This window comes from Protopterus annectens, chromosome 10.part0, assembly GCF_019279795.1.
Source record: "Protopterus annectens isolate FY-2018-M chromosome 10.part0, PAN1.0, whole genome shotgun sequence".
In the NCBI taxonomy this organism is placed as follows: Eukaryota; Metazoa; Chordata; order Ceratodontiformes; family Protopteridae; genus Protopterus; species Protopterus annectens.
Genome location: NC_056744.1, coordinates 420,579,725 through 420,601,063, shown reverse-complemented (window position 1 = coordinate 420,601,063; position 21,339 = coordinate 420,579,725). Strand labels below are relative to the sequence as shown.

The window sequence follows — 21,339 nt, the reverse complement described above, 5'->3', positions numbered from 1 at the left end:
AATGGAGCTAAGAAATCAGACTTCCTAAAGTATCTTAAATGTGCACATTTTGGTGCTTTGCTCCTTTACCCTTGTTAGTTAAAATTTCTGGTCATCATTCGGGAATAGAGTACTAAAATATAGTAGATGGTATTTTACACTGCACTCCTTCAGGTGTACGCAATGCATAGTATTTTATTTTCAGTTTACTCTCGTCCTGCAGATCAGTACAAATGCAGATATCTTTCACACAGCAGTGACCATTCTGTTGTAACTGTTAATGCCATCTAGGCTTTCTAGTCTCTTCAGTTGCTGTTAAGTTTTATTTCTCGGTGATGTAGGCATTTTCTTGGAGAATCACTGACACTGCATCTGGTTTTATTTCTGTGTCATATTCTCCTAATAGACTTCTGGAAATGTAGCCCTAGCTACTTCTGTGGCTTTTGGAAAGAGGTGGACTCTACAAATTTACTAAGAACAGCAACTTGCATACCTTTACTAAACACTACAAGCCAGATTCCTTCCCTAGGTCTAGGACAGGTTTTGCTAGGACTATTCCCCAAGGGGGGATGTTGGCCCCATATTGCTTAAGGCTGCTGCAGCAAGAACTAATGATTAACATAGTACAGCTATATAAGTAAACTTAACATTATAGTAGATATTTAAACTGGTCACTGCAGTAGCCCCCTCCTCTGCCCATCCCTCTTTTTTTTTTTTGTCATTTTGCACAGGAATGTTTATGTTCTGTCAGGCAGGATTGTTGCCTCCCTGCCTTCTGAGGTAAGAAAGCACTGAAGTTGTGTTATAGTAACCACTATTATGTGAGAGTGTTCAATCTCGCCATTTGTTCTTGCACATGGTGTCGGAGCCGATCCTCGGCTCCGAGTCGGCCGCTTAGCAAAGCTTTGCATCCAGAAGAAGCTCGAGACCAGTTACCTACCTCCCACAATTCCCTCTGCCTTTACCTCAGATCTAGTTTGCCTCTGCAACCGATCGCATCGTTCTACAACAGCTCAGACCAACTGGGAAAGATAAGATAACTTTTCTTGAATTTTTCTTCGAAAGTTTTAGGATTTCTTGACTTTTATTTTGTGTGTGTGTGTGTGTGTGTGTGTGTGTGTGTGTGTGTGTGTGTGTGTGTGTGTGTGTGTGTGTGTGTGTGTGTGTAGGGTCTGGTCATTCCTTTTTTCTATTATATATAGTGTGTGTATATATATATATATATATATATATATATATATATATATATATATATAGCTACTTGATAACCTATTTTGACAGTGTTGTATTGGTGTACTTACTTTTTCTTTCAGAATGTCAGAAAGCTAAGTCAGGATTTAAGAGGTGTCAGTGTGGGCAGACGATGTCTGTCACCGACAACCATAGCTCCTGTGTCTACTGTCTTGGCCCTCAACACTTACAGGAAGACTGTTCTATCTGTCATTCCTTTAGTGGAAGGGTCATGACAGATAGGCCGCAGGAAGCTTATGGACAGAGGTCTTTTGAAGCCTGCCTTCCAGGAGGCTCTTGACAAGTCAGACAAGGCTTCTGGATCCTCGAAGGAGTCGAAGACATCTGAGCCCAGGTCATCGGCTCAGAGTTCTTCATTTAAGGTTCGTTCACCGGTTCCACAGACTTCGGGGCCGAGTGTCGAACTTCTGTCTGTCACTGAGCCTCGAGTCTTGGAACCGGTGATGGAGCTTCCACCTCCTGCTCTGTTGAGGTCGGCGCCGTCTTCGATTCCTTCGACTCGGTCTTCCAGGCCCCTCTCCGACACCGACATAGATCGTGTGGTGCAGTAATTAATGGAGAGCACGGCCCTGTCCAAACTCATTGCAGTCTCCTCTCAATTGGTGTCGAGACTCGAAGGCCTTCCTTTATCTCCATCTGATCCTTCTCCGAGGCCTACTCAGCCTTCGGAGCCGGGAGACGTCGATCTGATGATAGTGGAGCCCTTGGTGCCGGAACCGTCCCTTTCTCGGTCGGCACCGTTGACCTCGACTCCGTTGGAACCATTACCGGACAAGCGGAGCCGACTATCTATCCTTCGTTCCTGGACCGAGAGTTGAACCGATGTTTCGGTGCAGACTCTCCCCCTCGGCACGGATCACTTCGGCTCCGTCCTCTGGGTCGATGCCCTTGGTTTCCACGTTGGAGATACCTCCGCGTTCTTCGGAACCGGGTGATCCCTCGGCTCGGGGTCCAGGGGCCTTCGACCTTATGAGGAAGGTATTGTCTTCTCAGACAACCACTTCAGCAGATGCAATTTCTCCCTCCCATAAAGGTCCGTTGTCTTCTTCTGCACCCACGACTACACAAAAGCGTCGAGCACCAGTGTCTCAGCCACTCCCAGAGGGAGCCCCTTCTTCCTTGGAGGCTTCATCGGATGCCCCCCCCCCCCGATGACGTCCCGAGGAAAAGATTGTGCAAGAGGAGGCACTTGGATTCTCCACAAGAATTCTTAACATCAGATACTGACTTGGATGAGTCAGAGGGGTCCCCAAAATCACGTACAGAGGATGTCTCCTTTTCTGACATCTTGGAGATCCTGAAACAGAGAGGTGATTGGCAGGCCCTATCCCCTTCTGAGGATGAGTCTGTTCTGCTGAAGGCATTTGGTGCTCGCCCTTCTTCCTCTTGGGTCTCTCCGCCGAGTTAATGGAATTGATTGCTCTGAAGGCGTGGGAAACACCTGACACAGTGGAACCAGTTCCCAGGAAGCCTAACAAATATATAACTGCCCCTCAGGATGTCATATCTCACTAAGGGAGTTCAGTGGACGCTATGGTGATGGCAGCTGCCACGAAAAAGGAGATGTCCGAATCTTCCTCGTCTGTCCATCCTCCTAGCAGAGACTCTAGGACCATGGACAGATATGGGAAGCGCATTTTCAGTTCAGCGACTTTTTCCATGCAATTGCTGAACTACTTGACACACTTCACAAGATTACAGAGGGATCTAGTCAAAGAGTTGGGAGATACCCTCCAGGGTAGTACAGATGCTGCTGTCTCGGATAAGGTTACAACACAACTTAATACCCTTACATCTATTGTGAACTCGTCCATGAGGCTCATTTCGTATGCGGCCGAAGGATCGAGTAGGGCTGCAGCTTCAGCGATTGCTCTTCGTAGACAATCCTGGATGCGCCTGTGCTCCTTTGCGGAAGCCTTAAAGTCTTCTTTTACTAACGCCCCCTTTGATGGCGCCACTCTTTTTGGCCCCAAAGTAAAGGAGACCCTGACCCGGTGTGAGCAAGAGGGAAAGACTCTGTCTGCTGTCGGAGTCCATTTTTCCACCCCATCCAGTCCGTACCCCAAAGGGCAACGAGGTGGAAAGATGTGGTTTCGTAAACCCCAGAGTTCTTTCCCAGGCACACAGGGTGATGCCCCCTCCAGAGGCAAAGGGGGGGGGGCAGAGGTGGAAGACGCCACCCTGGCGGCAGAAGGGGTCCGCAAAACCAAGGTGACAGGGATACCATCCCTGGGAAGCCTTTCCAGCACTCCTGAGAGGAGGCCCGACTGTCCTGCTCTGGAGGCAGTCGGGGGACGCTTGGCTTTATACCCTCAGGCCTGGCAAAAACTTAAATCAGACAAATGGGTAAAAAGCATTATTACCAGAGGTTACAAAATTCCCTTTCTATTCCCCCCGTTACCACAAAAAAGATTCCCAGATGTTCCACCCAATCTGTGGGAACCTGCAGCTATAGAAATCACAAAGCTGCTAGAAAGAGTCATCCAACCAGTCCCGGCGGACCAAGCAGGATCTGGAACTTACTCAAGGTTCTTTCTTTTTAGTTCCAAAGAAGACAGGGGACTGGAGGCCAATTTTGGACCTAAGCAATCTCAATACGTATGTCAAGAAAGAAGTTCCGGATGGTCACGCTTCAATCGATCCTTCCGTTCCTACAGAAGGACAACTGGATGTGCTCAATAGATCTCAGGGATGCCTACTACCACATCAAAATGGCCAGAGCGTCCAGAGATCACCTGCGCTTCCGGCTGGGAGCCAGCCACTTTCAGTTTCGAGCCCTGCCCTTTGATCTAACCTCAGCCCCCAGGGTTTTCACCAAATGCATGGCAGTGGTAGCGTCTCACTTGAGACGTCTAGGATTCCGCGTGTTTCCGTATCTGGACGACTGGCTCCTTTCTGCCACCACCGAGCGTCAACTGATACAGGCCAGGAACTACACTCTCAGCCTTTGTGTTCAGCTAGGAATTTCGATAAATTTCGAAAAATCTGTGTTACAGCCCTCGCAGCATATTTCATTTATAGGGGCAGAGCTAGATACCCGTTCTTTGCTCCTAAAACTTCCCTCTGCAAGAATAGCTTCCCTGCAAGAACACGTATCTCTCCTACTATTGTCCAAAAAGTCCCCAGCCAAACTAGTCTTGAAAGTCTTGGGACTCATGTCAGCTTCCCTCATTGCAGTTCCCATGGGGAGGCTACACATGAGAGTTCTCCAATGGCTGCTGTTCGCACAGTGGTCGTTCCAACAGTTACCACTGACACACGAGATTCACATCACGAACACCTGCAAAGCACACCTGTCTTGGTGGCTACAGAATCACAATTTCATCAGCGGCCGACCGTTTGTGTTTCCCACACCTACAGCCACATTGACCACGGACGCTTCCCTGATAGGGTGGGGGGGCATTTTTCAGGGACAGACAGTCCAAGGTGAATGGGCCAGTTTAGAATACAACCTGCACATCAATGTTCTAGAGATGAGGGCAGTGTATCTAGCGTTGCTACACTTCTCCCCCCTTCTACCTCTAGGGACCATTGCAGTTCAGATGGACAACATGTCCGTAGTCTGGTACATAAACAAACAAGGAGGAACCAAATCTTACCAGTTGTGCAGAGAGGCCATGAGAATTTGGCAATGGGCAGAATCCACGGGTCGCTTTCTGATAGAAACGCACATCCCGGGGTTATCCAACGTCATAGCGGACAGGTTGAGCAGAGCCATCCTGTTACCTCACGAGTGGTCCCTCAACCAGATAGTGGCGGAAAGGATCTTCCGCAAGTGGGGCCAGCCTTGCTGCAATCTGTTTGCATCTCCAATGAACACCACATGCAGAAGCTACTTTGCCCTTCTTCCCCCTCCAGGGGATGTCCCCAGGGACGCTCTGATTCACGATTGTTCCCCGGGTCTCCTTTACGCTTTCCCCCCTATACCTCTGATACCGAGATTTCTTCAGAAAGCCAAGGACCAGGAAAGGACTGTAATTCTCATTGCCCCATTCTGGCCTCGACAGATTTGGTTCCCCTTTCTTCAAGCTCACCAAATGCGGGAGCCCTGGATTCTGGACCCTGTGCCAGATCTACTGACTCATTCGTCAGGAGCTCCTCACTCATCACTCCTGTCGCTCGAGTTAGCAGCTTGGCTGCTCTGCTTCCCTACTTAGCCAGGTCTGATCTTCTCTCTCCGGCGGTTCAGGACATTCTGGTAGCCTCTCATAAGGCTTCCACTACAAAAATTTACACCGGAAAGTGGAAACGTTTCGTTTTCTGGGCTACTAAACAAAATATAGACCCCTTAGTAGCCCCTTTAAACAAGATTTTGGAGTTCCTCTCCATACTGTTTCATCAAGGAGCCTCTACTGCTACTCTAAAAGTTCAGTTGGCTGCGATTTCGAACTTCCATGTAGGAGAGAACGGAGCGCCCATTATGGCTCGTATGCTTTGTAAAGCCTTCTTGAAAGGGTCTTTTCATCTTAGACCAGCAGTTAGGTTTCCTACAGCCCCTTGGAATCTAAATTTGCTCTTATCCCAGCCAATGTTGCCACCTTTTGAACCAGCTTCTTCCTGTTCATTAAAGTTCTTGTCCTGGAAAACTCTTTTCCTAGTAGCTATCACTTCAGCCAGACGAGTATCCGAACTTCAGGCTCTTTCCATTAAGCAGCCATATTTAATTTTTCACCCAGACAGGGTATCATTACGCACCAACCCTTCGTTCCTCCCTAAAGTTTGTTCAGTTAACAACATTAATCAATCCATTGAACTTCCCACATTTTTCAAAAACCACAACAATAAGCTGGAATATATGTTACACAAGTTGGATGTTAATAGACAACTCAGATTCTACCTAGATAGAACTAAAGATCATAGAAAAGCAGACCAACTTTTTATAGCCTTTGCGGACAACAAAAAGGGCTTGGCAGTGATGAAGCGTACTCTTTCCAAATGGCTAACCGATTGTATTACCTTTGTTTATTCTGCTTCTAATCAGAGTTTGCCCACCAAACCAAAGGGACATTCTACTAGGTCAGTTTCTACATCTTTGGCTCATGCGGCTCGTCTGCCTTTGGACACTATTTGTGCGGCAGCCACTTGGTCTAAACCACATACGTTCATCGCTCATTATAAAGTGGACAGGACTTCCAGGGACAGAGCATCTTTTGGTTCCACTGTGCTCAGGAACGTTCTTCCGTGAGTCACTCGGGGTAACGGAGCTAGGGACGCTACCCATGTGTAAGAACAAACGGCGAGATTGAACACTCTCACATAAAGAAGTTATGACCTTACCAATAACGTTCCATGTGGAGTGTTCATCTTGCCTTTGTTCTTACATTCCCACCCTCAGGTCTGGAAGAACGTTCGGTTTAGAAGTCTGGCCTGTTTGTCTCCCACTAGTGGTCTCTCTGTTGTTCTACTGGCTTGAGTTAGTTACGTTCCTTCTCTGTACGTAGGTTCTCTTTATAGGGGATTACTTGTTATTACTGGATCTGGTATTGTTTATTGCAAACTAGATCTGAGGTAAAGGCAGAGGGAATTGTGGGAGGTAGGTAGTTGGTCTCGAGCTTCTTCTGGATGCAAAGCTTTGCTAAGCGGCCGACTCTGAGCCGAGGATCGGCTCCGACACCATGTGTAAGAACAAAGGCGAGATGAACACTCCACATGGAATGTTATGGTAAGGACGTAACTTCTTTTTTACTCTGCATCCCTTATGCCTCAGTGGCTAGGGCACATGGAAGGAGCAAAAAAGCTTTGGGAGCTGTCCATTTGCTCTGATGCATGGTAGGACATCCCATATTGCTTAAGGATGCAGCAGCAGCAATCTATTCTAGCATTTGCTGTTATGGTAAGTTTACTTACACAACTGTACTGTCAGAATTTAGAGGTGCAAAGTGATAAAGTGATTCTAGTGAATCCATATTGGATAGTGACCCCCTCAGCATGATATCCGAGGAGAGGCATGATGGTTAGTAGGCATGGGGCTAAATAAATTTAACTCTTGTTTTTTCTTATGACAAGGATTTAAGCTCTAAGAATAGAAACGTGGGATTAGTTTGTTTACCCCTCCCAGAGTTGCACAGTCTGAGATAGTATATTTAGAGATGCAGTAATGATGTGGGAGTGCAGGGAGCTTGTCCTTGTATAGACTCCTCCATTGTTGACCTTTTTTGCATTATTTTTGTTGTCTTTTAGTGTACATTTTGGTAGTTTATTCATCTTTATTAAGTTGTATAGTCGTAATTACCTTTTAAGTCATACGATCCGGAATATTCTAGTTACTTTGTGTGAAAAGATTTGTGCTGATCTTGGTGTACTGCCCACATGTTTAGCGCTAAAAAAAGTGTTGGGAAAGAGTCAAAATAAAAAATCCTCCTTAACAGTGTCATTTTAAAGAGCTTGGATATGTCTGGCTTGAGCATAAAAATGTCCGAGAACACACTGAGTTTTCTTTGAGATGTTCAGGATCCTGTCTGCACTTGCGAGTGTCTGTTTACTGTAGTCCCTCCTCCCAATTTTGCAGACATCTCCTGACAAGCACAGAATGGTAAGCTATGACTGTGACCTCCTCTGTGAATGGTCCTTTTGTAATCTGGAGCTGTCCTTTTATTGTTAACAAGGTTGTTTTACTGTACAAGTCCTCTTTCTTGGCTCATTCTTGAGATGGCATCTGGAATTGTACTTAAAAATGTTCTGAAGAGTGACCCATTGACCTATTCAGGGCAAGTCAGAGAATGCTGAAGTAAAACTTTTAAACCAACAGAAGCACAGTCTTGACATGCATGAATCAATAAGCTGTTTATCAGATAATTGCCCCTTGCCTATTGTTTAGGGAGTTCTGGCTGTTTTACTTTGTGATTTAGAGTACGTGTTATACCTGGGTGGTGGCTCAAGTTAGATCTGTCCATTTTGATGCCATAAAGGTTTGTAATTTTTGATATGACAGAGGTGGTGGTGACTTGTAAGGCCTTTAAGTAGCTTGATAGTATTAGTAAAATACAACTAAGAGCCTGCCGCATTGTAGGGTTCACAGGGTAAAACTTTTAAGATTGGCTTTAACAGATCATTGCATATTTTCCAGTATAGAACAGATGTTTATAGAACAAACTTTTAAAGATATTTTTAGACTGAACTCTTCAATTTAATAGACACCTAGGAAGTACTTGGCTAAAGGGAATATGGAGTTTAATTGAAATGTTGAATAATCTTATTTGCTGGCAATAAATTTGCATGTAGGACAACATAAAATGTTTATGCCGATAGTTTGTTTTATAGCATTTTAATTTTTTGAATGAGTTACTTGGAAAAAAATTTGGGGATCTCTATCCTTGAGTTTGTTCAGTTATAATGCGTCTCAGTATTGAATTTACATTAGAAAACACTGATAGTGATTTTAAAATGGGAGAAAAGGCACTCTTGAAATGCTTTGGATGGTGTGTCGCAAGTTATTTTGTTAATTTAATTTATAGTAAAGTAGTTGGTTTTATTGTGTTTTGCTAATCATCGACTTTGCATGGTCTTTGCCTGGAAAAAATTAGTAATTTAATGATAGTTTGTTAAATTAAAGGATCGTGGTGGTTTTCCTTTTTTGCATGTAAAAATTTACTAGTATCCCACGTGCATCAGCAAGACTGAACTCAACCTTTTTGGATAGCTCGCATCTAGACATTGTATGCTAGCTGCATTTTCTTTAACATTTTATATGATTTTCTGATGCCTTCTTCAGTGTAAGAAATATTTAGTTTTTTTTTTCTCTTTTCAGAACTGGGAAAGAGGGCCAGCCAAGAGAATATTACAGTCTTGATTCAATATTGTTCCTGCTCAATAATGTACATCTCTCTCACCCTGTGTATGTACGACGTGCAGCAGTAAGTATGAAGACTTTGTATTAAACAGATGACTTGTCATTGTCTCTGGCTTGCAGTTATGAGTGGTTTACACAGCACTCTGGAACCACTTCTGATTGACAGAATACTTCCATAAGCAGTGATGATTGATTAACTATATACAGCCCCTGAGATGTGATAGGCTGCAGGTAAAATGCAGTGTTCACAGCTTTAGTGGGCTTGTGTTATAAAGTGCCAGTGCTGACTGGTCCATTATTTGTTTCTTCTGTCAGAAGACACTTCACTAAAAAAAGAATCTAAGAAGTTTCTAGACTTATGATTTAAACTAGTCCATTATTTGGTCCCCTATGAGGGGAACAGATGGATCATTATGGCATTTAAGGGGACATTATGTTCAAAGGAATACTGAACAAAGAGGAGAAAATGTTTATAAGGAGGTAGACCAGTCTGTGTTTGGTTGCACAAATTAGACTACCTTATTAATTGAAAGCCATGTTTGGTGAAATGGAAAATAATTATCTTATTGATATGCAGATGCATTAACATGTACTACTTCAGTTCTAGATTATAGTTTATATTTGTGAGGTTCTGCCGAAAAGTCTTAGTACTAAGATGCATTGTTTCACTTTGCCATCATGGTTTCTGTGTAATTCACCTATGACTAGACATGCTGTTGGATAACTTCTGTGCAGGTTTTATATTTTTGTCCTTCAGAGAGACTTAATACCTAACAAGTTTAAAACTTTGTTCTGGAAAGCTTGATAAAGCCTCTGATATGTGCACAGTGCATGTGAAATGTCAGTTGTTTGTAATGTTTTTTCCTGAACTTGCAACAAAAACAGAGGAAAGAGAATATGAAAGGAGTACGGTTCCACTCGGATGTTAAATAGTTCTTGGTGAACAAGGGTAGATAATGTGTATATATTAAAAACATTTTCACAGGGAACTGTTGTGCTTCACTTATGTGGACATGTGCACTTTTTAAGAGTGAGAAATCCTGTTTGTTTCTAAGTATACCATGTACCATATCTCTCCATTAACAGAACTTGTAATTACAAATGTCATAACTTCTGCTAGAAGTCAAAGATTTTCCTCCTTATTACAGGAATCCTTGGTGTCCCATCAGTAGCAGTTCAACATACATAGGTTCATAGGCATGTAGTACCGTAATGATCAGTAGGGTATTTAAGCCCAGCCATGCACCCCAAATCTCTGGCAAATTCTGGTACCCTTAAGTGTAATCAGGGGCTTGGAAGATCAAAACATTTACAAGCTGTGCCCTGGGAGATGGGCATAGGTGCCAAACCAGGAATGAATTTCTTGTTCCACATCCAGATATCCAAGTTACCCTTGAATTGGGTTAGGAAGGAACTCTGCTTCATATGGATGGAGAGACTTTTCCAAAGAAGGTTTAGTCTCTGGCATAAATACCCGTCTTTCCAGAAGGTCCTGTTTATAACACAGGCAAGGTTAAAGTCTTTAGAAGGAATAACTCTGGCACTGGTCATTTTGTGGATATGCAGGAGGTCCGTCAGGTGGGGTCTGACAATACCTTGTATGCCATAGATGGATAGATCTCCCCTCAACAGCATGTAGAAGACAGAATACAGGGATAGGAGTTTGAGGCAGTCTGTATAGGGCATGTTACTTATGCCTTTTTATTCTTTTAGTGATGAACCTATGGACTTTCAGATGGATGTGCCTGGTTAGGTACTTACCAAAGGGGGCATTGTATTCCCATGGTAGATCTGATTTAATACTGAATATAGTGGAACCGTGACCTCCTTGGTATTAGATGCCAGTCTTTGTTTAGACTATGTATAGCATAGAGTGATTTCCTCAGTACTGTAGACATGCAATGGTCAAAGGCTAGATTACTCTGTCTGTGTTCCCAAGTCTTTTGACTACTGCATTGCTTCTTAAGGTTGTGCTGTCAGTATGATGGTTACCAGGAGTTGGTGGCCGCCTGAAAGATACTGTTATGAATTTCTTGGCGTTTAGTTTAAGATTTAGTCCATGGCTGTGACGCAAGTTATTTCTGTGTTAGCCCTTCCTGCACAGTAATGTTGGTGGGGAATTCTGTGGTCACTCCTAATCTGCTATTGTCTGCAGATTTGGTCAGCCTTAGGCCCTTGACATTGGCCTTGACGTCTGAGAAATAAATGGCAAAAATGAGTGGTCCTAGGACCAGTCCTTGTGGAACGCTGCTTTTGACTGGCCTCTTTGTAGAGGTGAACTCCCAAGTATTACTTCCTTGCTCCTGTTTGTGAGCGAGCTGGCTGTCCACCGTGTGACTTCAGGGTTTATTTGACATTTTGATTACTGGGAAAGTCCGACTGGGTAGATGCCCATTTTCAGCGGAGGTCCTGGGAGAAATGCTTCAAATTGTTTACAAACTATTTTAAGAGGAGTCATTTTAAAATCTTCAAAAATAAAACGAGAACATCTGCAGTTTAAATAATATTATAACAAATTTGACAATATAAAAAATTGGTTAATCTATACAAGTTATGATTATTCAATATTTAGAGAAATTTTAGACAGTTTGTAGAGAAATTTAAAAGTACATTAGTCTAATACAAACAGGTATGCAATATGAAGTGAGGGAAAAGCAGGCTTATGGTTTATTTAGAGAGAAAATAATGGAAGAGAATTTGATAGAAGTAAGAAAGTAAGTGAATGGAGAGTAAGGAGGTGTAAGGAATGAAAAAGTACTTGTTCACATTTAAGGATACAGTTTATCCTGATTTTGAGCAAGAACAGAGCCAGATTTTAGCTAGGAAGTCTTTCGTTGTGGTTTTGAAAGATGGGGAGGGGTGATATTGACCTTATTGATACATGTAAGGAGTTCAGGCCTTAGCAACTTTGTACTAGTACAGACCATGCCCAGCAGGTTTGTAGACACAATTTTTTGGTCACTGTATTGCATTGACTGGCTAGGAACATTTACTTGATTGGGAACTATTAGCTTGATTGTATAGGGTTTCCGTGAGCAGTCCCACATGGGCAGCAGTGTTCTTAGTGGTTATGGGGACATGAAATTTTGCCAAGTTATCACTTAGTAGTTGGAAGTTAGCCTTGGGGTAGTTCCTGAAAATTCCATGGTTAGAGTAGCAGGCTTTATTTTTTTTACTTCAAAGGAAACCATTTTGTGGTCAGACCTTACTAGAGAGGACATTATACTAGGGGGTATGCTGTCCCATATTAGTGAGGACCAGATCCAGTATGTTTGCACCCCTGGTCAGTGTATTGACAGTCTAGTCCAGGGAGTTTGCATTTACAAAATCCAGGAATCTCCGTGCTTGCATGTTTGGTGTCTCATAGGATTCCCAGTGAATAGTGTGGCAATTAAAGTTGTTCATAAATATGGTATTGGGTTGTATGAGGAGTGTTTGTAGTAAGCTTAAGTATATGTTATGGGTTTTCTGGGTCATACAGGGAGATCTGTAGCTTCTAAGGAAGTGGTATGGGATTTTAACTGTGATAATTTGAACACGAAGAAGCGCAAGTGCATTGTCAAGTTTGACCAGCTGTGAGGTTTATTTACTTTTGGTGTAAATAGAGACACCTCCACCTTTAGTTCTTGTCTGTCTAAATGTGTGGAAGGCATTTTAGCCTTGCACTGCCAGTGTGCTCTCTGCAGCTTTAAACCATGTCTTACTGACTGCGCAGGCATCCGCGTTCTCTAGGGTGAGGAGATCTTATAGGGAGTGGAGTAACACCTTTAGATTTTCTTGGTTGTGATTTGCTATGTCAGAAGTACTTTTAGTTAGATATTGCCTGAAAGACACAGAGGAGGACAGTGTTTTAGCTAATATTCAAATGCCTAGAAAGGAGAAGTGCAGACCATCCCTGACAAAGCAGTATGGTCTGTTGACTTTCATCTTCCATGCTGACAAATGTGCATCCCCTTAGAATGACACCAGAAATCACTCCAGTTATTCGTCAGTGGTCTTCTGTTTGTTTTGTAGCATCAGCCTTGGAGAAGGTAATGTGCTGCCTCAATGGTAGGCTAATACCATCCTGGGCCCGCATTCTGAGAGCTCCATGATGTACTCCTTTAGACTGTATGAATAGACGGATGTCTCGGGTCATTTATGTCAACATGACGTTTGAGCCATACTTATACTTGTGGTCCATTGACCTGAGTGCATGCATAATGTGGCGGATCCTGACCACTGTTTTTTTTTTTTTATTAAATTCTCAATTTTAAGCAGTGACATATGAACGCACATGAATAGTTAGTAAAATTAATATTTTCATGCTTTATGTTATACACGTTTTATTTTTAACCATTATCATTCAGGTGCTGTGGTAGCGTTGTCGCCTCACAGTAAGACACTGTCTGGTTCGATTTCTCAGCTAGAGCGCCTTCTGCGTGGAGACATGCGTGAATGGGCGTGCCTTCGTTGAAGGTTATGCGTCAGGGCTGGTAACTCGGCGTGTAAAAATCAACTACCAATCATTAGTGGACCGGAGTTTCGCTGTGGCGACCTCTAACCGGGAAAAGCCGAAAGACACAACAGCATCATTCAGTCCTGTACATAGCAAAGAACTCCCATGTCATACAGTGGTTTCAAGGGTGTAGTTCTTGTCTTGTCTGAACCAGAGTTTAGGAACTTCCTTCACTCTTCCTTAACATTCCTTATGCCTTACTGATCAGTTTAAGCCCAGCTGGACTGTAAAAAGATTTGACAGGCATTCTTCATGCTGCAACAGATGTCCCAGCCCAAGTGTCAGGGACTCGAGAACCTTTATGTTCTTGACTTTTTAATGTTGCCCTGACCCGATGTTCTAAATGTTTCACTGTTGTAGTCATTACATTTGGGTAATCTGCTGGCAGGTTGCCCTCAGTCGGCCTGAATAACAAAGTCTTGGGTCTTGCGTCGGTTGCTGTCTCCTCTTCCATGACATCAGGTCATCAGGGGTATAAAATATGCAGCCGACGCCATTTTATTCTGTCTTTCTTGCTGCGCGGTGCCCGAAGCAGTTCGCAAGTGCCGGTTGGCCGACTCCTGAAATTTTCGCATTAGAGTTTCAGAACTGAAGTCTTCAACTAAACCAAAGTACCCCGTTGGGGAAACTTTTTCTTGCTCCTTATCGATGTCAGTAAAAGTTAATAATTGCATTACTTGTGGGAAGCAAATACCTCGTAAGGATTTTCATTTGTATTGTGTTCCTTGCTTAGGCCCAGATCATAACATGCCTTGCTGTCTGTTTTGTGCTAGATTTAACCAATGCACTATTAAGCGTCTGTATATTTTTGCTTCTAAATATTTTGGATCAAGATTTAATTACTCTGAAATGTTGTTGGTTAGCAATCCGATTACTGGAGTTCACAAAAAAACGCAAAGAAAAAGACAATCGAGGTCCAAAACAGACGATGAAACTTCTAAGCCAGTCGCCAGTTTGCCGGTATTCAGTGAGGCGCTTTCGCAGCCCCTGATACCCGCTATTTTGAGTCACAGGCTTCTACTGAGACCCATGCGGAGTCCGGTATGCCACGAGATTCTCAGAGTATTGAACCCGCGGATGTCTCTCCCTTGGATGGGTCCGAAGCCACTGAGCAGGCACTGGCCTCTGAGGGTGTTTTCAGGCCTCAACATATTTATATAAAACTGACGCAAGGCTCAAAAACAATAACAAAAAAATCTATGTCTGAAAAAACTGACACATGAGCCACGTACTCAGGGCCCTATGCCTAAAAAACAGATTATCAAAATGACTGAGGACTTAATTACCTTGATCATGGGTTCCCAACCTCCCCCCTTGCTAAGAGGCCTAGGCAAGGCATTGATTATGAATCTTCAGATCAGGTTTCCATTTCTTCTGATCAGGAATTTTCTATTCCACCCTATGAGGATTCTGATGCAGAAGAATCCATCCCGTCTGTATCTCCTCCTGAGGATTACTTCTTCGGAGAAACCTTGCATACTTTAAGGGAACATTTTCACTGGGAGAGTCAGGATTTCTCTTATTCAAAAAAGAGGCTTGGGGATTTCCTTCTTCTTCCTCCTCAGCATAGGCCTTTGGCATTACCCCCTGTATTAGACATTGTTGGTGATGTGTTTTCGGAATCAAGCATGGCTCCTGATTCCCTACCTTCGGCTCCTAGTAAGCCAAACAGATATTACAGGGTTCCTGACTCCCACAAATTTTTATTCAAAAATCTTGCTGCTGATCCTGAGACTATCTCACAGGGTCCCAAAGGTGTAAAGGCCTCTACAGCCAAACATCTTACCCTCTCTGATAGAGATTCCAGGGCGCTGGATAGATGGGTAAAGAAGGTTTATACATCTGCAACCTTGGCAATTAAGGCATTAAACTGCCAGTTTCATATGCTTAAATATCAACAGCATGTTATGGGCTTACTGAAACAGAAAATGATGTTGATTTCTGATAAAGAATTACAGAAATTATTGCATTCAGCACAACAGGTTGGAAAGCATACTTTGCAATGTGGTTTTGATTTCTTGGAGGCCTCTTGCTGGGCCGCAGTTACTGGATCTGTGATTAGAAGGCATGCCTGGCTCAAGAAGTAAAATCTGCCTGGTCATGTTAATGCTAAATTGTTGGATGCCCCCTTGCAGCATGAGTCTGTTTGGTAATAAGGCAGAAGAGGTTTTAAAGAAAATGGAAGACAAAGCTAAATCTGTGCAAACTGTAAAAGGTTTCTTACAAGTGCAGCCACCCAGGTTCAGTAGGCACTGGCCTACTAAAAATTGGCCTGTTCCTGTGTCCAACAGAGCCACTCAAGGCAAATCCAGGTGCTCAAAAGGCTCTAGATACCAATCACAGGGTTCTTACAGGTCAAAGCAATGGGGTGCCTCCACCTCCAAATCTGGAGGAAACAAAGCACAACCTACAGTAAGCAGTCTCAATGACTTAAGCACTTATCTTTTGGCAGCCCCCTTGGGGGAAAATTAGTACTTCATGCTCAAAATTGGCAGTTAATTACCTAGGACAAGTGGGTATTAAACATAGTATCCCAGGGGTACAGATTTCATTTCCATACTTTGCCAATTTCCAAATGGTTGGCCATATCTGCCACAAAATCAGTGGGCAGAGGCACAGAAACAAGTTATGTCCCTCATGGTTATGGGGGCTATTCATCCAGTACCAGAAAAGGAAAAAGGACAAGGTTTTTATTCAAGACTTTTACTGATACCCAGAAAAGACGATGCCTGGCATCCAATACTGGACTTATCGATTTTGAACACGTTCCTGGACATTCCAAAATTCAAAATGCTGACTTTACAACAGCTAATGCCTGTGCTGGGCAAGAACGCTTGGTTAGTGGCTAGACTTGAGAGGCATACCTGCATATCCCAATAAGGGAATCATGCAGAAGATGCCTCCGCTTCAAGGCAGGTTTTTTGTATTATCAATTCTCTGCACTGCCCTTTGGCTTCTCTACTCGCCCAGGGTCTTTACAAAGTGCCTGGCACCAGTAATTGCATTTTGCAGACAAAGAAGTATACAAATATATCCTTAGACGACTGTCTCATTCAAGCAGAGAACAAGGACATCCTTCTTCGACATCTGGCGTTTGTGAAAAGGCTTCTAACATGCCTAAGGTACACAGTAAACGAAAAGAAATCACAACTGGTACCCTCTCAAAAGATAACATTCCTGGGTGCAAGCTTGAACACAACTGCCCAAGATGGCTTACCTCACGCCAGACAAGCAAAGGCAACTGACTACTTACTTCAAACTGATGGCAACAAAGACCCAGTTATCTGCAAGACAAATTCTGCAAGCTCTGGGCTTTATGGCATCCTACATCCTACTGATTACATATGCAAGACTGCATATGAGGAAACGTCAGTGGTACCTGAAAAGTTTATGGAGTCAACATTCTCAGTCTGGAAGCAGTGATTCCTCTCGTACCCTGCCTACAACAGGAGTTTCTATGGTGGTTAAAGGAATGTCACCAAAACATGGGGCGGCCCTTCACTCTTACCTCCCTGCCAGCCACACCTTAACAGATGCATCGGACTATGCCTGGGGGGGCCCACATGGCAGGAAGATGCATTCAGAGCATATGGACCCAAAAACAAATGCATCTGCATATCAACCAGAAAGAGATGCTAGCTGTTCAAAATGCCCTAACGGCCTTCAAGGACTTACTTCATCCAGGACAACTACTGATAGACGAACACCAGTCATGTGGTATATAAACAAGCAAGGAGGCACACACTCGTATACTCCTTTGTAGATTAGCCATGGCACTGTGGCACACAGCTTTGATCTACCAAATACATCTTCAAGCTCAATTCCTGCCAGGAAACAAAATACACTGGCACACAATTTAACTCATTCACTCCGGAGCAGCTCAGGAAAAGCTGCCTGCTTAATTCCACCATAGGAACAACAGTGCAGCCTGAGCTCATTTTCAGAAAATCCATTTCTAAAACCATACAGAAAACAAATGTTCATAATTCTTTAACTATAAGAGCTAGACTAAAAATGTAAACGCGAACGTTGTTCAGCAGACACTGACCTTACCAACAGTGTAAATGTTGATAGTGTATATCAAAGTCATTATTAAATATTTGGCAAGGAATGCTGATATTGTGCATATTTTTTACCTTTTTGGAAAAACAAAGCATAATATCTTGGTCAATGTACCATGCAGACCCATACAATTTGAATGCAATTTGTTAGTATGAATGTCAGCTTTAAAATTATACCTCAACCATTACTGTGTGATGCTCCTTTACAGAGATATTCAAAGAAATATGATTAATATAATATTTCTCATAATTGATAAATAAACAAAGCATAATATCTCATCACCTGTAACAGACAGAGCCTACATATCAGTGTAGAAGTTGTGCATCTGAATGTCAGCTTCAAAATGATGCATCATTTGTGTGATCACCATGTTCCCTTGCAAAGATATGGGCATAATAATGAAAAGTATTGTAAATGTATAATTTTCATAATTGTACAAGACTAAACAAACTGATATCTGTACATGTGTAGAGTGCACAGACACAGTTCTTTTACCATGTTGTAAGGAGTAACACTGTCTTCAAAATGAGATATTACTTGGCACACTGACATGCTCCCTTACAAAGTTATTTACCAAAATATGAAAAAAAAATCATAATTTCCATAACCTAATTCCAAACAAACTTTGATATCTGCACATGTGTCCAACATACAGGCACAATTCTTTTACCATATTGGAACCAGCAATACTGTCTTCAAAATTAGGTATTACTTGGCACATTCAGATGCTCCCTTGCAAAGTTCTCTACCAAAGTATGAAAAAAATCATAATTTCCATAACCTAAGTCTGAAACAAACTTTGATATCTGCACATGAGTACAACAGACAGGCACTTTTCTTTTCCCATGTTAGAACCATCAATACTGTCATCAAAATGAGGTATTACTTGGCACATTCAGTTGCTCCCTTGTAAAGTTAATTTACCAAAATATGAAAAAAAAATCATAATTTTCATAACCCATGTCCGAAACAAACTTTGATATCTGCATATGAGTACAACATACAGGCACCATTCTTTTCCCATGTTAGAACTATCAGTACTGTCTTCAAAATGAGGTATTACTTAGCACATTCAGATGCTCCCTTGCAAAGTTATTTACCAAAATATGAAAAAAAATCATAATTTCCATAACCTAAGTCCAAAACCTAGATATCTGCACATGTGTACAACATACAGGCCCAATTATTTTATATGTTGGAACTATCAATATTATACATATACACATACAATACATATTCGATTGTACATGCTAGCACTCTCCAGAAACAGTTCTTTCTCAGCATCTTCACCAGCTTCTTACCACAGTTATTTGCCAAACTCATAAAAATATATTTTACACAACACATTTCAGAGTTGTACTTGCCATACTGGTCCCTACTTGGTCATGGGTGTTTTCCATTCTTCTCACAAGCTGCATATTTCCAGTCCTGCATAGCTCTCCTCACACCATTGTGGATGTCAGTCAATAACAAGGCAATGCCTTCCTCAGTTAGGTGAACGCCATCCCTTCTGAACAGGTGAACATCTTTTGTGGTGATGCTGTCAGGACAGATTGTAGATCCACCGACCACACAAAATGACAACGTGGCCACCACGACTGCAGGTGTACAAATATTGCTCTGATTTGAAACCGCAGCCTTCCCAGTGGTTGACTGATGACATCATTCCCTCCAATGTGCAGCAACAAGGATGTTGGGCTCAGGGTAGATGGAACAGTTCTCTTCCAACAACTGCAGTACTCTGCTCCAATGCATACCTCTTCTTGCAGTCCAGTATACCTTCAGACTGGATGTGGAGAAACTCATGTTGTACTGGTTTTCAGTTATGGAGGCATGGCTGGCAGCCCAGTGAATGTAGGAATGGCCACATACCCACACTCTCACTTGTCGTTCTCCTGCTCGTGAAGCCATGTCAGTGTCAGAATGTGGACAAACCTGTACAGCAAAGAAAATGCAAACAGATTACTACTGATGTTTGACAGATCTATTGGAAAAGTACATATATATGTATTTCATAATGCATTACCTGGTTAGACCATCCAAATCTTCACTCCTATCCACAGGGGCATTATTCTTTTCATAAGGTACATAAGTGGTGATGACGCTGCGGAGGTACATACCTACCACCCGTGAAAACACAAAATTACACACACCGACTGACAAGGGGGCACAGAAAGGGCACATGTAAAGATAAAAAACAAGGTAAGGACTGCAACTCCACTAATATGCCTAGGACAGGCACGGGACTACAGGCCGTGGGCGTCTGGAGTGTCCCATACCTGTGCTGGCTACCCACTCAGACTGCTGGTAGCAGCAATGACTCCTGATTGCATGCAGTGCCAGCACTCTGCATTACCTCTACCTTTTCCATGTACATGTGTCCTTTCGGCAATGGTCATAAGGACTCAAAGGGGGGAGCTTATGTAAAGGGTCTTACCCTGACCTACATACATTTACTACACCTGAAGGGAGGGAAACTAAGTGGAGAGCTCAACCAAGACAACATGTGAAAAGACTAATTATGCCCCAGGCTTTGTCTTTTTGCATGTGTCCTTTTCCGGAGGGAAACACTGCATCACAGTGGCAGCCCTGAGGCCATTTCTACCTAGGACAGCAGCACTATGGGACTGAGCTGAACGAGTCTCCAAGTTCCCAACTGCAATCCAGGTCGATCACAAGATCCATGGATGGCTGGGTATGCCCCCCATGATGCACCCACCAACACAAGAGAAGTTGGCATAAATCTCTGAAGAGGAACCTTCCTGACCATACTGATATTCATGTGTACATTATGTACATACATACATATATATCGATATACACATATGCACAGATACATATATATATATATATATATATATATATATATATATATGGTTCTACCTGACTTCGACAGCGCAGAAGACCGACAGCGAATTGAGCTCAGAAGATCAACGAAGAAGACCGGCCAATCGCGAGTGGCAGAACATCGACAATGCAGAAGACCGACCTGACGGATGACAACACCAACGCCGAGGATGCCGACATGGGGAAAGGCTGTGTGAGTACGCGCGGGGTGAGGAGCAGGTAAGTGTGGAGATTGACGGTCTGTGGGGATAGGGGTGGGTTAAGTGAGTTAGGGTTAGGGAGGCGATAGGGGTGGGTTAAGTGAGTTAGGGTTAGGAGGCGATAGGGGTGGGTTAAGTGAGTTAGGGTTAGGGAGCGATAGGGGCGGGTTAAGTGAGTTAGGTTAGGGGCGGGTAGGTAAGTGTGCGATAGTGACGGACCTTAGGGTTAGGTAAGGTTTAGTGTGGGCTTGTAAGGATTTTGGTGTGCTTGCGTTGTGTGTGTGGTTTGTGAAATGGGATGTGTTTTGTTTTTAATTGTTATTGTGGTGTGTGCAGTGTATGGGGTTTCGTGTTTGTGTACCGTCGGTTATTTCGTTGTCGGTTATGTGTGGTTTCGTGTTTATGGACTGTCGAATATGTGGTGTCGGTGATGTGGTTGTCGGTGTTGTGTGGTTTCGACTATGTCAGGTAGAACCATATATATATATATATATATAAAACTTCAGAGGTTTTGGAGGCTAGCTAGTTGATGAAGAATGGAGGGGGGTGGCTTGCAATGACTACAAATAGAGAAAAAACACAATCTGGCTTGTGCATTCATCAAAGTGATAACGACTTCTACTAAAAGTGATAACTCACTGCTGTATTGTAACTGCACTTATTGCTAATGTGATAGTGACCTTCCTTTCAGTACTGAAAAGTTATGCATGCTC

At 43.0% G+C, this 21,339-nt stretch overlaps 1 protein-coding gene across 1 annotated transcript in view; it reads left to right on the top strand.

Annotated features, from left to right (window-relative positions):
* Positions 1 to 21,339, top strand: part of CDC73 (cell division cycle 73) — a 2,122,897-nt gene that overhangs the window by 179,258 nt on the left and 1,922,300 nt on the right. The window contains exon 2 of the mRNA XM_044085321.1: positions 8,978 to 9,083. Within this exon, the coding sequence (XP_043941256.1) occupies positions 8,978 to 9,083 (106 nt within the window). The remainder of the gene's footprint in view (positions 1 to 8,977; positions 9,084 to 21,339) is intronic.